The 23730-nt window shown below is 51.2% G+C and overlaps 1 protein-coding gene across 1 annotated transcript; it reads right to left on the reverse strand.

Annotated features, from left to right (window-relative positions):
* Window positions 1-5105: 5105 nt before the first annotated feature.
* Window positions 5106-14738, reverse strand: LOC147123869 (putative N-acetyltransferase camello). The gene is made up of 2 exons (XM_085976442.1): window positions 14210-14738; window positions 5106-8543 (listed from the first exon to the last, which is right to left on the reverse strand). The coding sequence occupies exon 2, from the start codon at window positions 8519-8521 to the stop codon at window positions 7856-7858; it is 666 nt and encodes a 221-aa protein (XP_085832568.1). The 5' UTR covers window positions 8522-8543; window positions 14210-14738; the 3' UTR covers window positions 5106-7855.
* Between the last annotated feature and the right edge of the window lie 8992 nt (window positions 14739-23730).

A 23730-nucleotide genomic window follows, 5' to 3' on the forward strand; every position in this document is an offset into this window, starting at 1 on the left:
GTGTGTATGTACTTTGAAGAAGGAACTATATTCTGCAGCCCCTGTATACTGCAGTACCAGTAGTGACCGCCCCTGTATATAAGCCTGTGTAGTAACTTTTGCATAGTTAGTTCCAGTTTTGTCTCCATTCAGTAAACACCTGTTATAACCAACTCCTGCAGTCCGTGTCTCAATTACACACGGATGTTACAACATTCACCCCCTGCTATAGATGCAATCTGTCAGGAGGTCTGATAGTCTTCTGGGAATGACGTAACTCTTGCCGAGGCTCCTCCCGGAGTACCAACTCCGGTTCATCCGAATTCCCAGAATCATCAGTGTTTTCCACACTGAGGGTTTGTGTCTCTGACAGTCCAATACCACGATTAAAAACTCTACTCTGAGTCGAACTCTTTGAGCTCCAGCAGGTGCAAGATCTTTAATCGAGACCGTATCCTCTCGCCCATCCGGATATTGAATGTACGCATACTGGGGATTAGCATGAAGGAGTTGTACTTCCTCCACCAGTGTATCAGTCTTGTGGCCTCTCACATGTCTGCGCAACAACACAGGGCCCGTGGTCATCAACCATGTGGGTAACGATACTCCATTAGTAGCTTTTCTTGGAAAGCTAAACATCCTTTCATGAGGGGTGGCATTCGTCGCTGTACACAAAAGAGACCTTATGGAATGCAGCACGTCTGGCAGGACATCCTGCCAGCGAGAGGTCGGCAGGCCTCGCGACTTCAGAGACAGTATGATAGCCTTCCACACTGTCGCATTTTCTTTCTCGACCTGCCCATTACCACGAGGGTTATAGCTGGTCGTTGTACTCGTTGCAATCCCTTTTGATAGCAAAAACTGACACAATTCTTCGCTCATAAAGGAAGAACCCCTATCACTATGTATATAGTTAGGCATGCCAAACAAGGAAAACAGTTGGCAGAGGCATTTAATTGCAACAGCACCAATCACATCCGGACAGGGGATAACAAAAGGGAACCGAGAGTACGCGTCTATAATATTAAGAAAATAGACATTACGGTCGCTCGATGGAAGGGGACCTTTAAAATCGAGACTCAAACGCTCAAATGCTCGAGTTGCTTTAATAAGATGAGCTGGCTCGGACGGCTTATAGAAGTGGGGTTTGCATTCAGCACAAACACGACAGGTTCTGGTCATTGTCCGGACCTCCTCAATCGAGTGGGGTAGATTGTGGGACTTAATGAAGTGGTTCATTCTGGTAACCCCAGGGTGGCAGAGTGCATCGTGGAGACTTTGAAGCTTATCTATACCTAGACTAGCACATACTCCTCGTGACAAAACATCCGACGGCTCATTAAATACTCCAGGCCTGTACTGAATATCATAGTCATATGTTGACAATTCTATTCGCCATCTTAAAATCTTATCATTTTTGATCTTGCCTCTCTGCTTAGTGTTGAACATAAAGGCCACAGATCGCTGGTCAGTAATGAGTGTAAAACGTCGGCCAGCGAGATAATGTCTCCAATACCTGACTGCTTCGATAATCGCCTGCGCCTCCTTTTCCACTGAAGAATGTCGAACTTCTGGTCCTTGCAATGTATGAGAGAAGAAAGCTACTGGTCTACCAGCTTGGTTAAGAGTTGCTGCCAACGCAAAATCAGATGCATCACTTTCCACTTGAAAAGGGATCTTCTCATCCACGGCACATACCACTGCCTTTTCAATGTCCCATTTGATATTAAGGAAAGCCTCCTGAGCTTTCGCCGATAGCGGAAAAGACGTCGACTTAATAAGAGGTCGGACTTTATCTGAGTAGTTAGCCACCCACTGGGCATAGTACGAAAAGAATCCCAGACACCTTCTTAAAGCTTTTACAGTGTGAGGTAAAAGGTAATTCCTTAAGTGGGCGTAATCTTTCAGGATCCGGCCCGATTACCCCATTCTCCACAACACAACCAAGAATACACAAACGTGTAGTATTGAAGTTACACTTGTTTTCGTTATAGATCAGGTTTAACCTCTTTGCCGTCTCTAGGAACTTCGCGAGATTTTGATCATGCTCCCGTTGGTCGCGCCCACAGATAGTAACATTGTCCAGGTACGGGAATGTTGCTTCCAACGTGTATTCATCCACCATACGATCCATCTCCCGTTGGAAGACGGATACCCCATTCGTCACTCCAAAGGGCACCCTAAGGAATTGGTACAGGCGCCCATTAGCTTCGAAGGCCGTATAAGGTCGGTCTTCTATTTTAATGGGGAGTTGATGATAGGCAGACTTTAAATCAATGGTGGAGAACACGCGGTACTGAGCTATCTGGTTCACCATCTCAGAAATACGAGGCAAAGGATAGGGGTCTAATTGGGTATACAAGTTTATAGTCTGGCTATAATCGACCACAAGTCTTTTCTTTTCATTAGTTTTAACCACCACCACCTGGGCACGCCACGGGCTATTACTGTGTTCGATGATTCCCTCCCGTTGAAGCCTTTCCACTTCCTCTTTTATAAATGTTTTATCTTCTGAACTATACCGTCGACTCTTAGTCACTATAGGTCTACAATTAGGAGCAAGGTTCACGAACAAAGAAGGCGGACTTACTTTTAAAGTAGAAAGGCCGCAGACTGTGAGTGGAGGCTGAGATCCACCATACTTAAGGGTAACGCTCTCATGCTGACACTGGAAGTCCAAGCCTAAAATTAAGTTCACACACAACTGAGGTAATATAAGGAGTTTAAAGTCCTTATACTCTGTATCCTTAACGGTCAATGTGACTTTACAATATCCAGTTACCTCCGAAGTAAGGGACTTGGACGCCATCACAATTTCACTTCGAGTAGGATACACCTTCAATGAACAGGAGTTAACAAGGTTGGGGTGTATAAAACTTTCAGTACTGCCACAGTCTATCAAACACCCAGTAGGACGACCATTAATCTTAATGTCCATCATAGATTTCAGCAAGGAACACGGTATGGTCTGGTCAACCGTAACCGAAGCTAGAGTAAAACAATAGGCGGCAGCAGAGAAGACATCGAGTACAGGATTACCCTTATACACTTCACTAAAATGTCCCCGTTTCTTACATTTAAAACAGGTAGTCTCTCTGGCTGGGCAACTTTGCCTGGGGTGTTTAGATTGGCCACAAAAATAACACTTAGACCCATGGGGCACAGCCGCAACAATAGGATTAAGTGGGGGCTCCATTGGTGTTATGGATGCCTCCATACTCGGAACACACGAGGCTGAGAGAGACGCATGGGCTGATGCATACACTTCTAAACAACGACTGTTTTTAATACTAACGAGTCATTCTCGAGGAGTCTCTGTCTAATATAATTAGATCGAAGGCCAGATATGAAAGAATCGCGGATGGCTTCTTCCAGATACAATATGGTAGAGACAGCCTTGTAGTTGCAATCCTTAGCCAAAGCCTTAAGATCCTGCAGGAAATCATCCAGGGATTCCTCGGGTAATTGCCTGCGAGTAGACAAAAGATACCTGGTGTATACTTCATTAACCGACTTAAGGTACTGGGGTTTAAGAGCTGCAAGGGCCTCTTCATATGTAGTAATATCTTCTAATATAGAATAAAGTTTGATGACTTACTAAGTTGGTTAAAAGACCCAACTTGTTAACCGTCGAATTGATCGATGCGATGAAGTATTCAAAACATCGAAGCCAATGCGTAAATTTCTTCGATGCATCTGCCGAATGGGGATCGATATCCAGACGCTCTGGTTTCAAAAATCGATCCATCTTCCAAAGTTGTTACTTAATAAAATTGATGTGCCAAATAACTGCCTGAATCCATGAGGTTACAACTTAAAACTAAAGGCTTTTATTAAGTAAGAACATGGCATCAAGTTAACACAGGGCAACCATCATTCATCACCAACCCAGCCCTTATGAGTAAAACCCAGTTCTTATAAATAAGACTCACACCAATCAGGAGGGTCCATAAAGGTGGAGCTAGGGAGGAACTTTAGTGGTTACACCTGTAAAACATGACAGACATTAACAAGTACAACAAACAATCCAGAACACAGAGTTATTTCATCACACTGGGGGAGAGAGAGAGACTGGGGGGAGAGCGAGAGATGGGGGGAGAGAGAGAGAGAGAGAGAGAGAGAGAGACTGGGGGGAGAGCGAGAGACTGGGGGAGAGAGAGAGAGACGGGGGGAGAGACTGGGGGTAGAGACATAGAGAGACTGGGGAGAGAGAGACTGGGGGAGAGAGAGAGACTGGGGGAGAGACTGGGGGTAGAGACATAGACTGGGGAGAGAGGGACTGGGGGGGAGAGAGAGAGACTGGGGGAGAGAGAGAGACGGGGAAGAGAGAGCTAGGGGGAAGAGAGAGAGATGGGGAGAGAGAGAGAAAGATGGGCGGAGAGAGAGACAGGGAAGAGAGAGAGAGACAGAGAGAAAGAGACTGGGGAGAGAGATGGGGGTGAGAGAGACTGGGGGGGAGAGAGAGAGAGATGGGGGGAGAGAGAGAGAGACGGGGGGAGAGAGAGAGAGACGGGGAGAGAGAGAGAGACTGGGGGAGAGAGAGACTGGGGAAGAGAGAGACTGGGGGAGAGAGAGAGAGACTGGGGGAGAGAGAGAGACGGGGAAGAGAGAGCTAGGGGGAAGAGAGAGAGATGGGGAGAGAGAAAGATGGGCGGAGAGAGAGACAGGGAAGAGAGAGAGAGACAGAGAGAGAGAGAGAGAAAGAGACTGGGGAGAGAGAGAGACGGGGAAGAGAGAGAGCTGGGGGGAAGGGAGAGAGAGCTGGGGGGAAGAGAGAGAGATGGGGGGTAGAGTGAGACAGGGAAGAGAGAGACAGGGGGAGAGAGAGACTGGTGGGGGGAGAAAGAGAGACTGGGGAGAGAGACAGAGACGGGGGAGATAGAGAGACGGGGGAGAGAGAGACTGGTGGGGGGAGAAAGAGAGACTGGGGAGAGAGACAGAGACGGGGGAGATAGAGAGACGGGGGAGAGAGAGAGAGACGGGGAGAGAGAGATGGGAGTGTAAGCGGTTTTTGATCCTAGCCCAATTGTTAGACGGACGGTTCGAATCGCCCCTGCCTTACGAAGGTTCTATACCCGGGAATTATTATTCAGAGTGTAAATAAAATAAGTCACGGACAGGAATGCTTCGGTGAAAAATCAAACTTGTATTTATTTGGCCTAACATACACTGGCTAAAACATGCACTACTAAACAAAATCACTGTCCCTGTGGAGAATAAAATCCAGATTACAGTCAACATACATACAGTATAAAACTGGGGACTATAACAAGCAGTAATTCCCTTGTTGCTATGGTGGACGCTAACTCCACCCTTACCAACGAATTACCCAGTCACATAAACCCCTTCACCTGGCTGATCCAAACGAAGCTCCCCCCCTCGGAATAGCCCAAAAACTTCCGTTCTGAGAGACCGTGCTTACCCCCACACGCGGTCGGTTTCGATCGCTCTGCTCATCGGCTTCTCTGGTACTTCTTGTTAGTTCGATCTTGTAGGAGCAGGGAGCAAGAGAGAGAGAGAATGGTGGAAAAGAATCTATCTTTATAGTAGTCTGCCTGCCTTTTCCCACCAATCTTTAAATCCATTTGCTTCTGAGCACTCCGGTGCTTAATCTGTGATGAGTCATCCTCAGACCCATGCGTATTGGATTAATGACCCTAAGTCTGGGACATATCTTTCGGTCTTTGTGTTGGGAAAAACTGGCTCCCCTTCGGCTGGGTGAAGCGAGTGGGTCCATTGTTCTGCTTCTCTTCTGAGATGGAAGTGAGAAGTGTTTTGCATATTAGAGTGGCTTTTCTAATCAAGTTCAATGGCCCCCTTCCTTTTTCCAGGACTGTCGGGCGAACCCATACACAGTTCTTTTGTCACAGCCAACTACCATGCGTTCTCTGGAGTTTTTAACAAAACCAGTCTTTCACGTATCTGCACAGGGCGATCCCATAACAGGAAAAAATACCCTCAGAAAAAATACCATAAAGTCCACAAAATATTCCCGACTGAGTCCATTTTTCAGAGACTTTGCGATCTCTTCAGTCCCCCGTTTGATGCTTTTCTTTCCACAAAGCATCACTCGACGAGAGAGCAAAGGCCAAAGTCTCCCACAAGTGAAGCTGTTTCCCTGATTTTATGTTTTAAAACCCCGGAACTGTACCCTTTACTGCGTGTCATAGTTCCCTTCTACTGAGTCAAAACATCAGCGAAACGGATTCTTAACTCATTCAAACGCCTGGGTTCCATTTCCCACTGACAAACTTCAAGTCAAAATACAGAACATTAATAAGATCCACAGGACGTTACCAGAAGTCACCGCGCACAGCACACAGTACAGCATTGACAGGTGGTAACACATTACAAAAATGCAACGGCGCACACTGCGTAATGCAGAGTGTAAAATTATAACCAGAATACAATACACTTGCTTACAGAACTTCGGTACACTACAAGCCTTGCAGGGAGAAAGCATAAATCAATTACACCTTTCCGGATTGATCTAACACCCCTTGCCACCGCGCTTGGAGCATCTGGCACCGTCGCCTGCAGCTGGTGTAAAACAAGTAGCTTACAAGCAACAATTGTATGATAACGAATGCATGGGAACAGATGCGGATCCAGGGAGGAATCTCTATACTCAGACTGATCTCCCACCATGGTGGTGAGACAATCCCTTTGATCTCCTCCCCCACTTCTACTGTCTTTTGCTCTAAAGTGTAAAAATGTTTCTGGGAGAGCTCAACGGTCTTTATTAACTCAGTGAGGTGTTCCGGCAGAAAAGGAATCGGGTACCCGAAATGCTCCACATAGTATGGTTGGACCGCCCGCAATCTTCAGAGGCTAAACGAAGCTGGCACAGGCTCAACGAATTGCTATACGGGTGCAGCGCAGCGAGATGCTTGTTTCTTAACAATGAAGGGACGCGACCTTGCCTCAGGTCCTCCAGGTTGCTGCGGCCCTTGCCCAGCAACCATGCTCCATACAACACACACACCTCATTCCGTGCAGCCTGCTCCGAGGCGTTCCTGTTCTCCGGTATCAAATCATTAACAGTTTTAGCGTGCCTCTCCAGCTCCGCAATGACCTCCTTTAAATGAACGGTCATTGCCTGGTCCTCACGAAGCTCTGAACCCACCACTGTATTCTCTTCCCCTAGAATCTTACGCAGTTGGTTCTTTAACCCAGTGATCTGCATCTGGAGTTGTGCATCATCCATACTATTAATAATACTCGTTCCTGTACTGAACGCTGTGGCTACATCGTTCCAGGTACTGAGGGAGCGCTGCACTGTCGGAGGGACAGTACTGAGGGAGCGCCGCTTTGGCAGAGGGGTGGTACTGAGGGAGCGCCACACGGTCAGAGGGGCAGTACTGAGGGAGCGCTGCACTGTCGGAGGGTCAGTACTGAGGGAGCGCCGCACTGTCGGAGGGGCGGTACTGAGGGAGCGGTGCACTGTCGGAGGGGCAGTACTGAGGGAGCGCTGCACTGTCGGAGGGGCAGTCCTGAAGGAGCGCTGCACTGTCGGAGAAGCAGTACTGAGGGAGCGCCACACTGTCGGAGGGGCAGTACTGAGGGAGCGCCGCACTGTCGGAGGGGCGGTACTGAGGGAGTGCCGTACTGTCGGAGAGGCAGTACTGAGGGAGCGCGGCACTGTCGGAGGGGCAGTACTGAGGGAGCACGGCACTGTCAGAGGGGCAGTACTGAGGGAGCGCTGCACTGTCGGAAGTGCCGTCTTTCGGATAAGACACTCAAACGAGCATGGCAGTCTGGGTCCTCCCCTTTAATAAGCGTGGCAGTCTGGGTCCTCCCCTTTAATAAGCGTGGCAGTCTGGCTCCAGTCCACACGGTCCGGTCTGCCGGTGCAGCCCCTACCATGGGCTGGGGCTCAGGACCCGACTGGGATCTGGTATCGGTATTTGTAGATTCTGTAGTTGGTGAGCTTGGCGATGAGCCTGGGCACCAGCACTGTGCCCACCAGCCTGTAGCCCATTCTTTGGTAGAGGCTCTGTGCCTCTCTCTGGATGATCGAGGTCCCGAGTCCGATGCCACTGAAGCCGCGCTGACGGGCAAATTCCAGGACAGTCTGGCACAGGGCCTTGGCGATGCCGCAGCCGCGGAATTCCTTGGTCACGTTCATCCGCTTCAGTTCCAGGTCGGTGGGCGACACTTTAGAGGGGGCGGCCCCCACGGTCCCCACCACAACCCCATCGCACTCTGCCACCCAGAAGCAGGAGTCTGCCCGGTCCATGTAGGACTTCCTGATGTCCAGCAGATCCGACCTCAGGTTTTGCTCAATGATGGTGGACCACAGACCTGTCACCAGCTGGTGTCCCGTGACCATCAGGATCGCCATGACCACCAGCGCCAGCACCAGTGAGCCACAGATCAGCAGCAGCCCACAGAAGATCAGCCCCAGGCTGGCCTGGAGCAATGGCTGCTTGAGAAGGTGGCGGAACGCCCTTGGAATGTGCTGTCGCACGCCTGCTGTGTAAATGTCCCGCACCCTCTGGTAATCCGAGTCCTGGTACAGGCGAATAAGGTACTTCACCATCCTCCCTCTGTCCAGCCAGAGCCTGAACAAAAGTTTATTAATAGTTAGACTCACAAAGGACACGGCTTTCTCATTTTTGTACTTGTGTTTATCAGCAAAGATGAGTGATTCCACAGCCTCCCGTGCCAGACGGTCTATAGTCTTGCACTCACTACTGTCTGGACCTGTCACAAGAATTCCCATTTTTTCCGGAATTCCATGTTTGAATCCCACCAATCAGGTTTCTGCCTCTGCCACAGTACCGAAACAGCTCTATCAAAGTCACAAACGACATCCTATGGGACTGTGACCATGGTAAACAATCCCTGCCCATCCTTCTTGTCAACCATTGGCTCAGTGGGTAGCACTCTCTAGGTGGGAGGGGCTAGGAGTGAGCAGGTGCTACTGGTTGCCTGATTGCTACAGGGAGTTGGAGTGAGTTTGTAAAAAGTTGGTGCTGGTTTTTTTTCAAGTTTTAGGGCTTTTTTGGCCCATAAACAACAGCCAGATGGCTGCTGAGGGGTCCAGAGTGCCGGGCCCCTCAGAGGACAGTGTTCCCAAGATGAATTTAATTAGGGGAGAAACTGTGGTTGGAAGGGAAAGAAAAAGGCCCAAAGATTTGGGCCAGGACCCCAGGAGGTTTGGAAAAGAAAACACGGTGGTGGTTCAGTGCGAGGATAAGGAGATACGAGCTTGGGATATTATCCAGGCGGTACGTGAGGACTGTGGCGAGGGAAGCTGCTTTGCCTGCCGACCAAAGCCGAATGTTGGGTTCGAGGTGACGGTCAGTAGCCGAGAGGAGGTGGAAAGACTTTTACTCAGTCTGAAAGTTGGAGATAAGTTCTTGGAGGTATCTCTGCTATATTCGGAAGAGGTGGTGGTCTCATTCTTAAACTTGCCAGTTTATATTGAGGACGATGCGCTAATCAAAAAGTTGGAGTCGTGGGACATTAAAATTTGCTCAGCAATAAAGAGGAGACACTATCCAGGAACACGGGTAGCAGATGGAACCCGTTACGTAAAGGTGCGGTTCCCAGAGGGGGTGAAGTCATTACCATACAGCATGAAATTCGAGACATTGGAAGGAGTGCAGTACTTCCGAGTACTGCATGATAACCAAGTGAAGGTTTGTTATTATTGTCTTGGACACGACCATCTTGTAAGAAACTGTCCAGACTTGTACTGTTATAATTGCGGCGAGTCTGGACACATCGCTCGGAGCTGCAAGGCGGAGAGCTGTGGGGTGTGTCACAAAGGCCCCACCCGCTGTGAGTGTCAGGCAGAAGGAAGCTCTATGAGTGACGAGGAGATGGGAGAAGGAGCAGGAGGTGTGAGTGGAACAGCCGGAGGAGCGGAGCAGTCGGAGGACACAGCTGGTAAATTGAAGGAGAAAAGAGCACAGGAAGAGGCAGAAAATTGCGGAGCAGAGAACAGGATGGAGATGGTGGAAAACACACCAAGTACAGTGGAAAAGAACAAAGACAGCAGCGGGCAGCAAGGGTCGAGTGCAGACTCGAGCCTTAATATGGTTCAGCTCTCCCTAAAGAATCTGGTGTCCGCGGGGGGAGAGGAGGCGGGCGCGGAGTGTGTGGTAAATGTAAGTACTCCAAAAAAAGACGGGGAGTCGGACATCTCGGTGAGCAGGAGGGGGCAAGAAGAGGAGAGGGTGCAAGAGGCAGGAGCCTTAAAGGGGCAGCAGGATGGGAGTGGCGAGACAAAGACGCCAGAAGGGAGCAATATAGGTGCGCCATTGTCCCAGAGAGAGAAGGATCAGGGAGCAAGGGTCAGAGGTGGCGATGAGATCGAAGGGAGCGGCACTGTTGGAGAAACCGCGATAGCAGGAAGACTCTCTGTGGGAGATGAAGTATCTGATGGGGAGTAGGATTATGTATCTGACAGGGAGCAGGCACAGAGGGTTACAGAAGAGCTTGAGAGTGAGGAATTAGAGGGGGACAGAGACATGGAAGTGGGGGGTGGGGTGGCATCATGTGGAAAGGGAAAGGTTAGTGAGGGGCAGAAGGAGGGAGAAGGGGCAGCTCCTGGGCCCAAACTTAATGCAAGGAAGAGTCTGAAACAGCAGGGAAGATTCAAACAGGAGGTGAAAAAGAGTCGGAGGCTGCAGGAAAAAGCAACAGCTGGCCGAAAAGTTGGGAAGGAGCATGAGAGGAGGGAAGGGCCAGAGATTAAATGACGGGGCGATTATCAGGCATACTTCCCTTCTTTGGAGCCATGATTACATTGGTCTCGATTAGTGTGAACGGACTGAGGGTTGAGAAGAAATTGCAGCGGTTGTTGCAGGGTTTTAAAGGCACGGACTTGTTGTGTCTGCAAGAAACCTTTTGGGATGAGGATATCCTAGAAAGAGTTCAGAAGGTTTGGAAGGGAGAGGTGTTTGCAAGTTGTGCAAACAATAACCGTAGAGGGGTGGATGTTTTGGTGAGTCCGTCCATAAAAGAAAACGTTGCCTTGGTGGACAAGGACACTGAGGGGAGATTTTTATGGCTAAGGGTAAAAATGGAGGAATTTAATTGCAATCTCTTTAATATCTATGCACCGAACGACCATTGCAAGCGTCGTGAGTTTTTTCAGGGGTTATTCACTGAAGTGGCAGAGGTGGATAATCCTTGTATAGTGGGGGATTTTAATGTATTTTTATCTCGGATGGACATTTCAGCCCAGATGACCTTTAAGGATGATAACTCCAGAGGGGTGATTGTAAAAATGATGGCAAATTTAAATTTGAGAGACTTATGGAGGGATCGGAACCTCATAAAAAGGGAGTTCTCCAGAACAGGTTGGATGGGTGATGTTTTAAAACAGAGCCAAATAGATTTTGTGTTAATGCGGGAAGGGTTAAGTTCCGAGGTGATGGAGATTTATTATAAAAAAGTATTTTTTAGTGGTGATCACTCGGCTTTGGTTCTTAGAATTAGGAACAGCAGAGTTAAGATCGGTTCAGGGGTGTGGATTTTAAACAATCAATACCTGAAAGAAATTGCTTATAAAGAAGGGATTTTAAATATAATAAAGAATGCGCGGAAAGAACCTTTGTTCTTGAAAGAAAGAAGAGTTTGGTGGGACAATTTCAAATATGAGGTAAAAGTTTTTCGGTACGTTATGGGAAAAAGAGGGCGGCAGCTAACCGGCATCGAGAAGAGAATATAAACAAAAGGTTATGGATGTCTGTAAAGCAGTTGACGGAGGGGATAAGGGAGCTGAGACTAAGTTCCGGGTGCTAAAGGAAGAGTGGGAATTATTGCAAGCTGAAAAATGCAAGGGGGCCATTCTCCGTGCAAAGGCTAGAGATGCATTGGAGGGCGAAAGATGCACTAGATATTTTCTAGAGCAAGAGAAGCTGCGACAGAGATTATCATTAATTGGAGAGTTGAAGGTTGGGGAGAAGATCATCCATGACAGTGAGGAGATTTTGGAGGTGGCTAGCAGCTTTTATCAAGAGTTATATACAAAAGAAGACATTTCCAATTTGGCAATGGAGAAGGTTAGTGCTTTTATTGAAGAGGGTTTAAAGGAGGATGAGAGAAGCATGTGTGACAAAGAAGTAGGATTAGCGGAAATAAAAGTAGCAATAAGTGGAATGAAGGGGGGGGGAAAGCCCAGGGTCCGATGGACTAAGTGCAGAATTTTATAAAGAATTTTTCGAGATTTTAAGTCCATTGCTCTTAGAAGTTTTTAAGGAAATTAAAATTGAGGGAAGCCTGGCCCCATCTATGAGGAGAGGTATCATAAGTTTAGCTTATATAAAAATAAAGGGGATAGACGGGATCTGAAGAATTGGATGCCCATCACATTATTAAATGTGGATTATAAGATCTTGGCGAGGGTTATGGCAAATTGTTTGAAGGAGGTGTTACCGGAGATAGTTTGGCCCTCTAAGTCCTATGGAGTCATAGGCCGGAACATCGCAGACTCTGTGGTCTCAATCCGAGATGCGATAGAGCTCATGGAAGAGAGTGGGAGGGAGGCTTATGTATTAAAGATAGATCAAGAGAAAGCCTTTGATAGGGTCTCTCATGAGTTTTTATTGACGGTTTTGGAAGCATTTGGTTTCAGGGAAAATTTCATTGAGTGGAAAAGGATTTTTTATTCAAACATATTTAGCTGTGTTAAATGTAATGGTTTTTTAATCCAAGTGTTTTCCGATACAGAGATCAGTGAGACAGAGTTGTCCCCTGTCCCCATTGTTGTACACATTGGTAGCAGAACCATTAGGTTACATGATGCAAAAGAAACAAGGTGTAGTTGGGATTGTGGTTCCCAGTTCCGGGCTGGTGTCGGTGATACACCAATATGCAGATGACACAACCTTAACATTGAGAAATGGGGCGTCAGTGAGGAAAGCTATGGATGTAGTGGAGGTGTATTGTAGAGCTTCAGGAGCCAGAGTGAATTATAGTAAGTCCCAATGCCTGGCTGCAGGGAGGGGTAGGGGGGAATGGTTGGGGGAATGTCCCTTTAAGGTGGTGGAGGTTTTGGAAGTTCTGGGGGTGCATATGGGGTGCAAGAAAGACAGGGAAGAAGTGGATCGATTAAATTGGGGACCGAAGGTTATGAAAATTAAAATGATTTTGGGAAGATGGGAAAGAAGGTGGTTGAAAGTGCTAGGAAGAGCAACAGTGGTGTCCGCTCTCCTGCTATCTAAGCTATGGTACTTATTGACGGTGGAGGATATTCCTGAGTGGGCAGAAAAGTCCATCCGAGAGGCTTGTGTGAGGTTTTTATGGAAAGGGAAACCAGCCTTGGTGGCTTACAATACCATCATTGGACGGAGAAATCAGGGAGGACTTAATTTCCCAAATATTGATTTGAAGAAAAAATCCTTTAGAATCAAATGGGTGAAGAAATTTCTTCAGAAGATAAATACAAGTTTTTGGAGGAGTTGTTTGGAGCATTTTTTTAAACGAAGTGGGATAGGAGGGCAGGGGATATTGTATATGGTACACAGTAACTCACACTAACCTCAGTGTACACACAGTAACTCACACTAACCTCAGTGTACACACAGTAACTCACACTAACCTCAGTGTGTACACACAGTAACTCACACTAACCTCAGTGTACACACAGTAACTCACACTAACCTCAGTGTACACACAGTAACTCACACTAACCTCAGTGTACACACCGTAACTCACACTAACCTCAGTGTGTACACACAGTAACTCACACTAACCTCAGTGTACACACAGTAACTCACACTAACCTCAGTGTACACACAGTAACTCACACTAACCTCAGTGTGCACACAGTAACTCACACTAACCTCAGTGTACCCACAGTAACTCATACTAACCTCAGTGTGTACACACAGTAACTCACACTAACCTCAGTGTACACATAGTAACTCACACTAACCTCAGTGTACACACAGTAACTCACACTAACCTCAGTGTACACACAGTAACTCACACTAACCTCAGTGTGTACACACAGTAACTCACACTAACCTCAGTGTGCACACAGTAACTCACACTAACCTCAGTGTGCACACAGTAACTCACACTAACCTCAGTGTACACACAGTAGCTCACACTAACCTCAGTGTGTACACATAGTAACTCACACTAACCTCAGTGTACCCACAGTAACTCACACTAACCTCAGTGTGCACACAGTAACTCACACTAACCTCAGTGTGCACACACAGTAACTCACACTAACCTCAGTGTGCACACAGTAACTCACACTAACCTCAGTCGATGTCTCTCTCTCGCTGCGATCTTGCAGGGCTGAGTTTGCCGATTGAAGCTGGTTGCCTCTGTGTGTTTGTGTCTGGTTTAGTTGTGGAAGTGCTTGTGCCCGGACCCGTGTTGAGTCGGTGATGATCTGCGGCGTAGGGATTGTGCCAGAATGTCAGCACGTTCAGAGATTACAAAAGTGGTTTACTCAATCTCATGTGGGAATCTTGTAGAACCCGCCTGCATGTCGGGAGTGCTGAAATTAGGCAGCAGTTTGCACAATAAAACCACAGGCTCAGATACAGTTAAATCTTGTAATCATTCGTGACGTGACGTAGGAGAAGTGGGTGTGTCTGTGTGTGTGTGCTGGGGTGTATTGTATATGAGCCTGTGTGTATCTGTGTGTTGTGTGTGAGTCTGTCCTGTGTCTCAGGATGTGTGTGACAGGGTGTATTGTGTGTGTTTGGGTCTTTTGAGTCTGGGTGTGTGTGTCTGTGTGTGTGTGTCTGGCTCTGTGTGTCTGTGTGTGAGTGTCTGTGTGTGAGTGTCTGGGTGTGTGTGTCTGGCTCTGTGTGTCTGTGTGTGTGTGTCTGGCTCTGTGTGTCTGTGTGTGAGTGTCTGGGTGTGAGTGTCTGGGTGTGTGTGTCTGTGTGTGAGTGTCTGGGTGTGAGTGTCTGGGTGTGAGTGTCTGGGTGTGTGTGTGTCTGGGTGTGTGTGTCTGGCACAGTGTGTCTGGCACAGTGTGTCTGGCTCTGTGTGTGTGTGTCTGGGTGTGTGTGTGTCTGGGTGTGTGTGTGTCTGGGTGTGTGTGTGTCTGGGTGTGTGTGTCTGGGTGTGTGTGTGTCTGGGTGTGTGTGTCTGGGTGTGTGTGTGTCTGGGTGTGTGTGTGTCTGGGTGTGTGTGTGTCTGGGTCTGTGTGTCTGGGTGTGTCTGTCTGGGTCTGTGTGTCAGGGAGAATGACTCCTAACTCCACCCACTCTAACCGTTAACATTCAAACCTTCAATGCTGAATCCTCCAAACAGCTACTTCCTCTTGCTAACCGCAGCCTCTCAGCTGCAGGCCACAAGCTGCTGATACTCGTGCCATTGTGATTGAGGCCGTTGCACAATCTGACTTCACATCTGTGCCTCAGAGCAGAGAAGGCCAAGAGGACATTTGATTGAGGTGTTTAAAATCCTGAAAGGTTTAGAGAGAGGAACAAGAGAGAAACTGATCCCAGTGGCAGGAGGGTTGGTCACCAGAGGGCCCAGATTTACGGTGATTGGCAAAAGAACCAGAGGCGAGAGGAGGAGAGCAGCTTTCCGCAGCGAGTGGTTGTGATCTGGAACACACTGCCTGATGGGGCGGTGGAGGCAGATTCAATAGGAGCCTTCAAAAGGGACAAATACTCGAAGGAGGAATCATTGCAGGGATCTGGGGAAAGAGCGGGGGAGTGGGACTCACTGGATTGCTCTTCGAAAGAGCTGGCGCAGACTCGATGGGCCGAATGGCCGCCTGTGCTGTACTATTCTATGATTCTATGCAGACTCCCACAAACACTCCCTAAACACCTCCACCTCTTTAATTCTCCTTCCTCCTTTAAGACGCTCCTTAAAACCCACCACTTTGACCAAGCTGTTGGCCACCTGCCCAAATATCTCCTTATGTGGCTCGGTGTCAAATTTTGTTTGATAATCGCTCCTGTGAAGCGCCTTAAAAAGAAAGACTTGCATTTATATAGCACCTTTCGCCACCTCAAAACATCCCAAAGTGCTTTACAGCCATTTTTAAAATTCATTCCCGGGATGTGGGCGTCGCTGGCAAGGCCAGCATTTATTGCCCATCCCTAATCGCCCCTTGAGAAGGTGGTGGTGAGACGCCTTCTTGAACCGCTGCAGTCCGTGTGGTGAAGGTGCTCCCACAGTGCTGTTAGGGAGGGAGTTCCAGGATTTTGACCCAGCGACGATGAAGGATCGGCCGATATACTTCTAAGTCAGGATGGTGTGTGACTTGGAGGGGAACTTGGAGGTGGTGGTGTTCCCATGCGCCTGCTGCCCTTGTCCTTCTAGATGGAAGAGGTCGTGGGTTTGGGAGGTGCTGCCGAAGAAGCCTTGACGAGTTGCTGCAGTGCATCTTGTAGATGGTACACACTGCAGCCATGGTGCGCCGGTGGTGGAGGGAGTGAATGTTTAAGGTGGTGGATGGGGTGCCAATCAAGCGGGCTGCTTTGTCTTGGATGGTGTCGAGCTTCTTGAGTGTTGTTGGAGCTGCACTCATCCAGGCAAGTGGAGAGTATTCCATCACACTCCTGACTTATGTCTTGTAGATTGGGAAAGCTTTTGGGGAGTCAGGATGTGAGACACTCGCCACAGAATTCCCAGCCTCTGACCTGCTCTGGTTGCCACAGTATTTATGTGGCTGGTCCAGTTAAGTTTCTGGTCAATGGTGACCCCCAGGATGTTGATGGTGGGGAATTCAGCGATGGTAATGCCACTGAATGTCAAGGGGCGGTGGTTAGACTCTCGCTTGTTGGAGATAGTCATTGCCTGGCACTTCTGTGGCGCGAATGTTACTTGCCACCTGCCACTTATCAGCCCAAGCCTGAATATCGTCCAATCTTGCTGCATGTGGGCATGGACTGCTTCATTATCTGAGGAGTTGCGAATGGAACTGAACATTGTGCAGTCATCAGCGAACATCCCCATTTCATCGAGTGTCATAGAAGATAGGAGCAGGAGTAGGCCATTCGGCCCCTCGAGCCTGCTCCGCCATTCAATGAGATCCTGGCTGATCATCCAAATTCAGTACCCGGTCCCTGCCTTCTCCCCATATCCCTTGATCCCTTTAGCCTTAAGAAATATATCTAACTCCTTCTTGAATATATTTAATGAATTGGCCTCAACTGCCTTCTGTGGTAGAGAATTCCACAGGTTCACCACTCTCTGGGTGAAGAAATTCCTCCTCATCTCTGTCCTAAATGGCTTACCCCTTATCCTTAGACTGTGACCCCTGGTTCTGGACTCCCCGACCATCGGGAACATCCTTCATCCTTCCAGCATCTAGCCTGTCCAGTCCTGTTAGAATTTTATAAGTTTCAATGAGATCCCCTTTCATTCTTCTAAATTCTAGCGAGTATAAGCCCAATCGACCCAATCTCTCCTCATATATCATTCCTGCCATCCCAGGTATCAGCCTGGTGAATCTTCACTGCACTCCCTCCATGGCAAGAACATCCTTCCTCAGATAAGGCGACCAAAACTGCACACAATACTCAAGGTGCGGTCTCACCAAGGCCCTGTACAACCGCAGCAAGACATCCTTGTTCCTGTACTCAAACCCTCTCGCTACGAAGGCCAACATACTATTTGCCTTCTTAACCGCCTGCTGCACCTACATGCTTACCTTCAGCGACTGGTGCACAAGAACACCCAGGTCTCGTTGCACTTCCCCTTTTCCCAATCTATTGCCGTTCAAATAATAATCTGCCTTTCTGTTTTTGCCACCGAAGTGGATAACCTCGCATTTATCCACATTATACTGCATTGCCCAATCACCCAACCTGTCCAAATCGTACTGGAGTTTCTCGGCATCCTCCTTACAGCACACACGCCCACCCAGCTTTGTGTCGGCTGCAAACTTGGAGATATTACATCTAGTTCCCTCGTCTAGATCATTTATACATATTGTGAATAGCTGGGGTCCTAGGACCGATCCCTGCGGTACCCCACTAGTCACTGTCTGCCACTCGGAAAAAGAGCCGTTTATTCCAGCCAACCAGTTCTGACCTTATGTTGGAGGGAAGGTCATTGATGAAGCAGCTGAAGATGGTTGGGCCGAGGACACTGCCCTGAGGAACTCCTGCAGCGATGTCCTGGGGCTGTGATGATTGACCTTCAACCACCACCACCATCTTCCTTTGCGCTAGGTCTGACTCCAGCCAGTGGAGAGTTTCCCCCCCGATTCCCATTCACTTCAGTTTTGCTAGGGCTCCTTGATGCCACACTCGGTCAAATGCTGCCTTGATGTCAAGGGCAGTCACTCTCACCTCACCTCTGGAATTCAGCTCCTTTGTCCATGTTTGGACCAAGGCTGTAATGAGGTCGGGAGCCGAGTGGTCTTGGTGGAACCCAAACTGAGCATCAGTGAGCAGGTCATTGGTGAGTAAGTGCCGCTTGATAGCACTGTCGACGACACCTTCCATCACTTTGCTGATGATTGAGAGTAGACTGATGGGGCGGTAATTGGCTGGATTGGATTTGTCCTGCAATTTGTGGACAGGACACACCTGGGCAGTTTTCCACATTGTCGGATAGATGCCAGTGTTGTAGCTGTACTGGAACAGTTTGGCTAGAGGCGCGGCTAGTTCTGGAGCACAAGTCTTCAGCACGATAGCCGGGATGTTGTCAGGGTCCATAGCCTTTGCTGTATCCAGTGCGCTCAGCCGTTTCTTGATATCACGTGGAGTGAATCGAATTGGCTGAAGACTGGCTTCTGTGATGGTGGGGACCTCAGGAGTAGGCCGAGATGGATCATCCACTCGGCACTTCTGGCTGAAGATGGTTGCAAACGCTTCAGCCTTGTCTTTTGCACTCACGTGCTGGACTCACCATCATTGAGGATGGGGATATTCATGGAGCCTCCTCCTCCCATTAGCTGTTTAATGGTCCACCACCATTCACGACTGGATGAGGGAAAACTGCAGAGCTTTGATCTGCTCCATTGACTGTGGGATCACTTAGCCCTGTCTATAGCATGCTCTCGCCCCAGACCTTGTCCAGACAGTTCCGGCCCCAGACCGTGTCCAGACAGCTCCGGCCCCAGACCGTGTCCAGACAGCTCCGGCCCCAGACCGTGTCCAGACAGCTCCGGCCCCAGACAGCGCCTGCCCCAGACAGCTCCCGCCCCAGACCGTGTCCAGACAGCTCCCGCCCCAGACAGCTCCCACCCCAGACCGTGTCCAGACAGCTCCCGCCCCAGGCCGTGTCCAGACAGCTCCCGCCCCAGACCGTGTCCAGACAGCTCCCGCCCCAGACCGTGTCCAGACAGCTCCCGCCCCAGACCGTGTCCAGACAGCTCCCGCCCCAGACCGTGTCCAGACAGCTCCCGCCCCAGACCGTGTCCAGACAGCTCCCGCCCCAGACCGTGTCCAGACAGCTCCCGCCCCAGACCGTGTCCAGACAACTCCCGCCCCAGACCGTGTCCAGACAGCTCCCGCCCCAGACCGTGTCCAGACAGCTCCCGCCCCAGACCGTGTCCAGACAGCTCCCGCCCCAGACCGTGTCCAGACAGCTCCCGCCCCAGACCGTGTCCAGACAGCTCCCGCCCCAGACCGTGTCCAGACAACTCCTGCCCCAGACCGTCTGAATATCAGGCTGCTTTCTCACCGTCAATTAGGTCTGGGGGGTGGGGTGGGATCAGAGAGGCAGAATTACGTGGGGTTGATGGGGGAGCGAAGGGGTGAGGGGGAGGGGGAGGGGAGGAGGGAGGGGGAGGGGGGGAGGGAAGGGGGAGGGGGAGGGGGAGGGGAGGAGGGAAGGGGAGGGGGAGGGGGGGAGGGAAGGGGGAGGGGGAGGGGAGGAGGGAAGGGGAGGGGGAGGGGGAGAACATAAGAACATAAGAAACAGGAGCAGGAGTCAGCCATTCGGCCCCTCGAGCCCGCTCCGCCATTCAATAAGATCATGGCTAATCCAATCTTGGCCTCAACACCACTTTCCCGCTCTCTCCCCACACCCCTTGACTCCCCTATAATTCAAATGTCTGTCAATCTCCACCTTGAATATATTCAATGACTCCGCCTCCACAGCTCTCCGGGGCAGAGAATTCCAAAGATTCACGACTCTCTGAGAGAACACCCTCATTTCTGTCTTAAATGGGCGACCCTTTATTCTGAAACTATGCCCCCTAGTCCTAGATTCCTCCACTAGGGGGAAGGGGGTAGAGGGAGGGGAAGAGGGAAGGGGAGAGAGGGAGGGGGAGAGGGGGTGAGCAGCGGTCTACGGTTTTACTGGGGCTGTGGGAGGAACAACGCTGCTCTCCGGGCCCAATGTTGAGGTGAGTTTATTTAACACCTTGATGGTGGCGGGTGTAGTGGTCCCTATAAGGACCGCGGCTTAGGCAACAGGTAGACCAAATTTTCCGTACCCCGCTCGCCCAGCGCTGCCTGTCTCCGGGCAGCCAGTGTAGTGGGCCTGAAGCAGGTGTGGGCTCGGTGAGCGGGCTCGGGGAGTGCCGCACTGTCGGAGGGGCAGTACTGAGGGAGCTCTGCACTGTCGGAGGAGCAGTACTGAGGGAGCGCCACACTGTCGGAGGGGCAGTACTGAGGGAGCGCCGCACTGTCGGAGGGTCAGTACTGAGAGAGCGCCGCAATGTCGGAGGGGCAGTACTGAGGGAGCGCTGCACTGTCGGAGGGTCAGTACTGAGAGAGCGCCGCACTGTCGGAGGGTCAGTACTGAGGGAGCGCTGCACTGTCGGAGGGGCAGTACTGAGGGAGCGCTGCACTGTCGGAGGGTCAGTACTGAGGGAGAGCCGCACTGTCAGAGGAGCAGTACTGAGGGAGCGCTGCACTGTCGGAGGGGCAGTACTGAGGGAGCGCTGCACTGTCGGAGGGTCAGTACTGAGGGAGAGCCGCACTGTCGGAGGAGCAGTACTGAGGGAGTGCCACACTGTCGGAGGGGCAGTACTGAGGGAGCGCTGCACTGTCGGAGGGTCAGTACTAAGGGAGAGCCGCACTGTCGGAGGAGCAGTACTGAGGGAGCGCCGCACTGTCGGAGGGGCAGTACTGAGGGAGCGCTGCACTGTCGGAGGGGCGGTACTGAGGGAGCGCCACACTGTCGGAGGGTCAGTACTGAGGGAGCGCTGCACTGTCGGAGGGGCAGTACTGAGGGAGCGCCGCACTGTCGGAGGAGCAGTACTGAGGGAGTGCCACACTGTCGGAGGGGCAGTACTGAGAGAGCGCCACACTGTCGGAGGGTCAGTACTGAGGGAGCGCTGCACTGTCGGAGGGGCAATACTGAGGGAGCGTTGCACTGTCGGAGGGCCGGTACTGAGGGAGCGCCACACTGTCGGAGGGGCAGTACTGAGAGAGCGCCGCACTGTCGGAGGGTCAGTACTGAGGGAGCGCCACACTGTCGGAGGGGCAGTACTGAGGGAGCGCCACACTGTCGGAGGGGCAGTACTGAGGGAGCGCTGCACTGTCGGAGGGTCAGTACTGAGGGAGCGCCACACTGTCGGAGGGGCAGTACTGAGGGAGCGCTGCACTGTCGGAGGGGCAGTACTGAGGGAGCGCTGCACTGTCGGAGGGTCAGTACTGAGGGAGCGCCACACTGTCGGAGGGGCAGTACTGAGGGAGAGCCGCACTGTCGGAGGGGCAGTACTGAGGGAGCGCTGCACTGTCGGAGGGGCAGTACTGAGGGAGCGCTGCACTGTCGGAGGGTCAGTACTGAGGGAGAGCCGCACTGTCGTAGGAGCAGTACTGAGGGAGTGCCACACTGTCGGAGGGGCAGTACTGAGGGAGCGCTGCACTGTCGGAGGGTCAGTACTAAGGGAGAGCCGCACTGTCGGAGGAGCAGTACTGAGGGAGCGCCACACTGTCGGAGGGGCAGTACTGAGGGAGCACTGCACTGTCGGAGGGGCGGTACTGAGGGAGCGCCACACTGTCGGAGGGTCAGTACTGAGGGAGCGCCGCACTGTCGGAGGAGCAGTACTGAGGGAGTGCCACACTGTCGGAGGGGCAGTACTGAGAGAGCGCCGCACTGTCGGAGGGTCAGTACTGAGGGAGCGCTGCACTGTCGGAGGGGCAATACTGAGGGAGCGTTGCACTGTCGGAGGGCCGGTACTGAGGGAGCGCCACACTGTCGGAGGGGCAGTACTGAGGGAGCGCTGCACTGTCGGAGGGTCAGTACTGAGGGAGCGCCACACTGTCGGAGGGGCAGTACTGAGGGAGAGCCGCACTGTTGGAGGGGCAGTACTGAGGGAGCGCTGCACTGTCGGAGGGGCAGTACTGAGGAGGCACCGCACTGTCGGAGGGGCAGTACTGAGGGAGCGCCACACTGTCGGAGGGGCAGTACTGAGGGAGCGCTGCACTGTCGGAGGGGCAGTACTGAGGGAGCGCCGCACTGTCGGAGAGGCAGTACTGAGGGAGCGCTGCACTGTCGGAGGGGCAGTACTGAGGGAGCGCTGCACTGTCGGAGGGGCAGTACTGAGGGAGCGCTGCACTGTCGGAGGGGCAGTACTGAGGGAGCGTTGCACTGTCGGAGAGGCAGTACTGAGGGAGCGCTGCACTGTCGGAGGGGCAGTACTGAGGGAGCGCTGCACTGTCGGAGGGGCAGTACTGAGGGAGCGCTGCACTGTCGGAGGGGCAGTACTGAGGAGGCACCGCACTGTCGGAGGGGCAGTACTGAGGGAGCGCTGCACTGTCGGAGGGGCAGTACTGAGGGAGCGCTGCACTGTCGGAGGGGCAGTACTGAGGGAGCGCCGCACTGTCGGAGAGGCAGTACTGAGGGAGCGCTGCACTGTCGGAGGGGCAGTACTGAGGGAGCGCTGCACTGTCAGAGGGGCAGTACTGAGGGAGCGCTGCACTGTCGGAGGGGCAGTACTGAGGGAGCGCCGCACTGTCGGAGGGTCAGTACTGAGGGAGCGCCGCACTGTCGGAGGTGTCTTCTTGCGGATGAAACGTTAAACTGAGGCCCTGTCTGCTCTCTCAGGTGGACGTAAAAGATCCCATGGCAGTATTTCGAAGAAGAGCAGCGGAGTTATCCCTGGTGTCCTGGGGCCAATGTTTAGCCCTCAATCAACGTCACTGAAACAGATGATCCAGTCATTATCACATTGATGTTTGTGGGAGCTTGCTGTGCGCAAATTAGCTGCCTCGTTTCCTACATTACAACAGTGACTACACTTCAAAAGTACCAGGGGTGGTGGCACAGTGGTATACAGTCGAGGGCAGTGGATCTGGGAGTCCTCAACATTGACTCCGGACCCCATGAAGTCTCATGGCTTCAGGTCAAGCATGGGCAAGGAAACCTCCTGCTGATTACCACCTACCGCCCTCCCTCAGCTGATGAATCAGTACTCCGCCATGTTGAACTGAGAGTAGCAAGGGCACAGAATGTACTCTGGGTGGGGGACTTCAATGTCCATCACCAAGAGTGGCTCGGTAGCACCACTACTGACCGAGCTGGCCGAGTCCTGAAGGACATCGCTGCCAGTCTGGGCCTGCGACAGGTGGTGAGAGAACCAACACGAGGGAAAAACCTACTTGACCTCCTCCTCACCAATCTACCTGTTGCAGATGCATCTCTTCATGACAGTATTGGTAGCAGTGACCACCGCACCGTCATTGTGGAGACGAAGTCCCATCTTCACACTGAGGACACCCTCCCTCATGTTGTGTGGCACTAGCACCATGCTAAATGGGATAGATTCAGAACAGATCTAGCAACTCAAAACTAGGCATCCATGAGGCGCTGTGGGCCATCAGCAGCAGCAGAATTGTATTCCACCACAATCTGTAGCCTCATGGCCCGGCATATCTCTCACTCTACCATTACCATCAA

This window comes from Somniosus microcephalus, chromosome 2 (assembly GCF_052327205.1).
Source record: "Somniosus microcephalus isolate GS21.2 chromosome 2, FLI_Smic_1.0, whole genome shotgun sequence".
Classification (NCBI taxonomy): domain Eukaryota; kingdom Metazoa; phylum Chordata; class Chondrichthyes; order Squaliformes; family Somniosidae; genus Somniosus; species Somniosus microcephalus.

Excerpts from the sequence above, each read along its gene's own strand:
- LOC147123869 (XM_085976442.1), bottom strand. The coding sequence starts at position 8,521 with ATGGTGAAGTACCTTATTCGCCTGTACCAGGACTCGGATTACCAGAGG.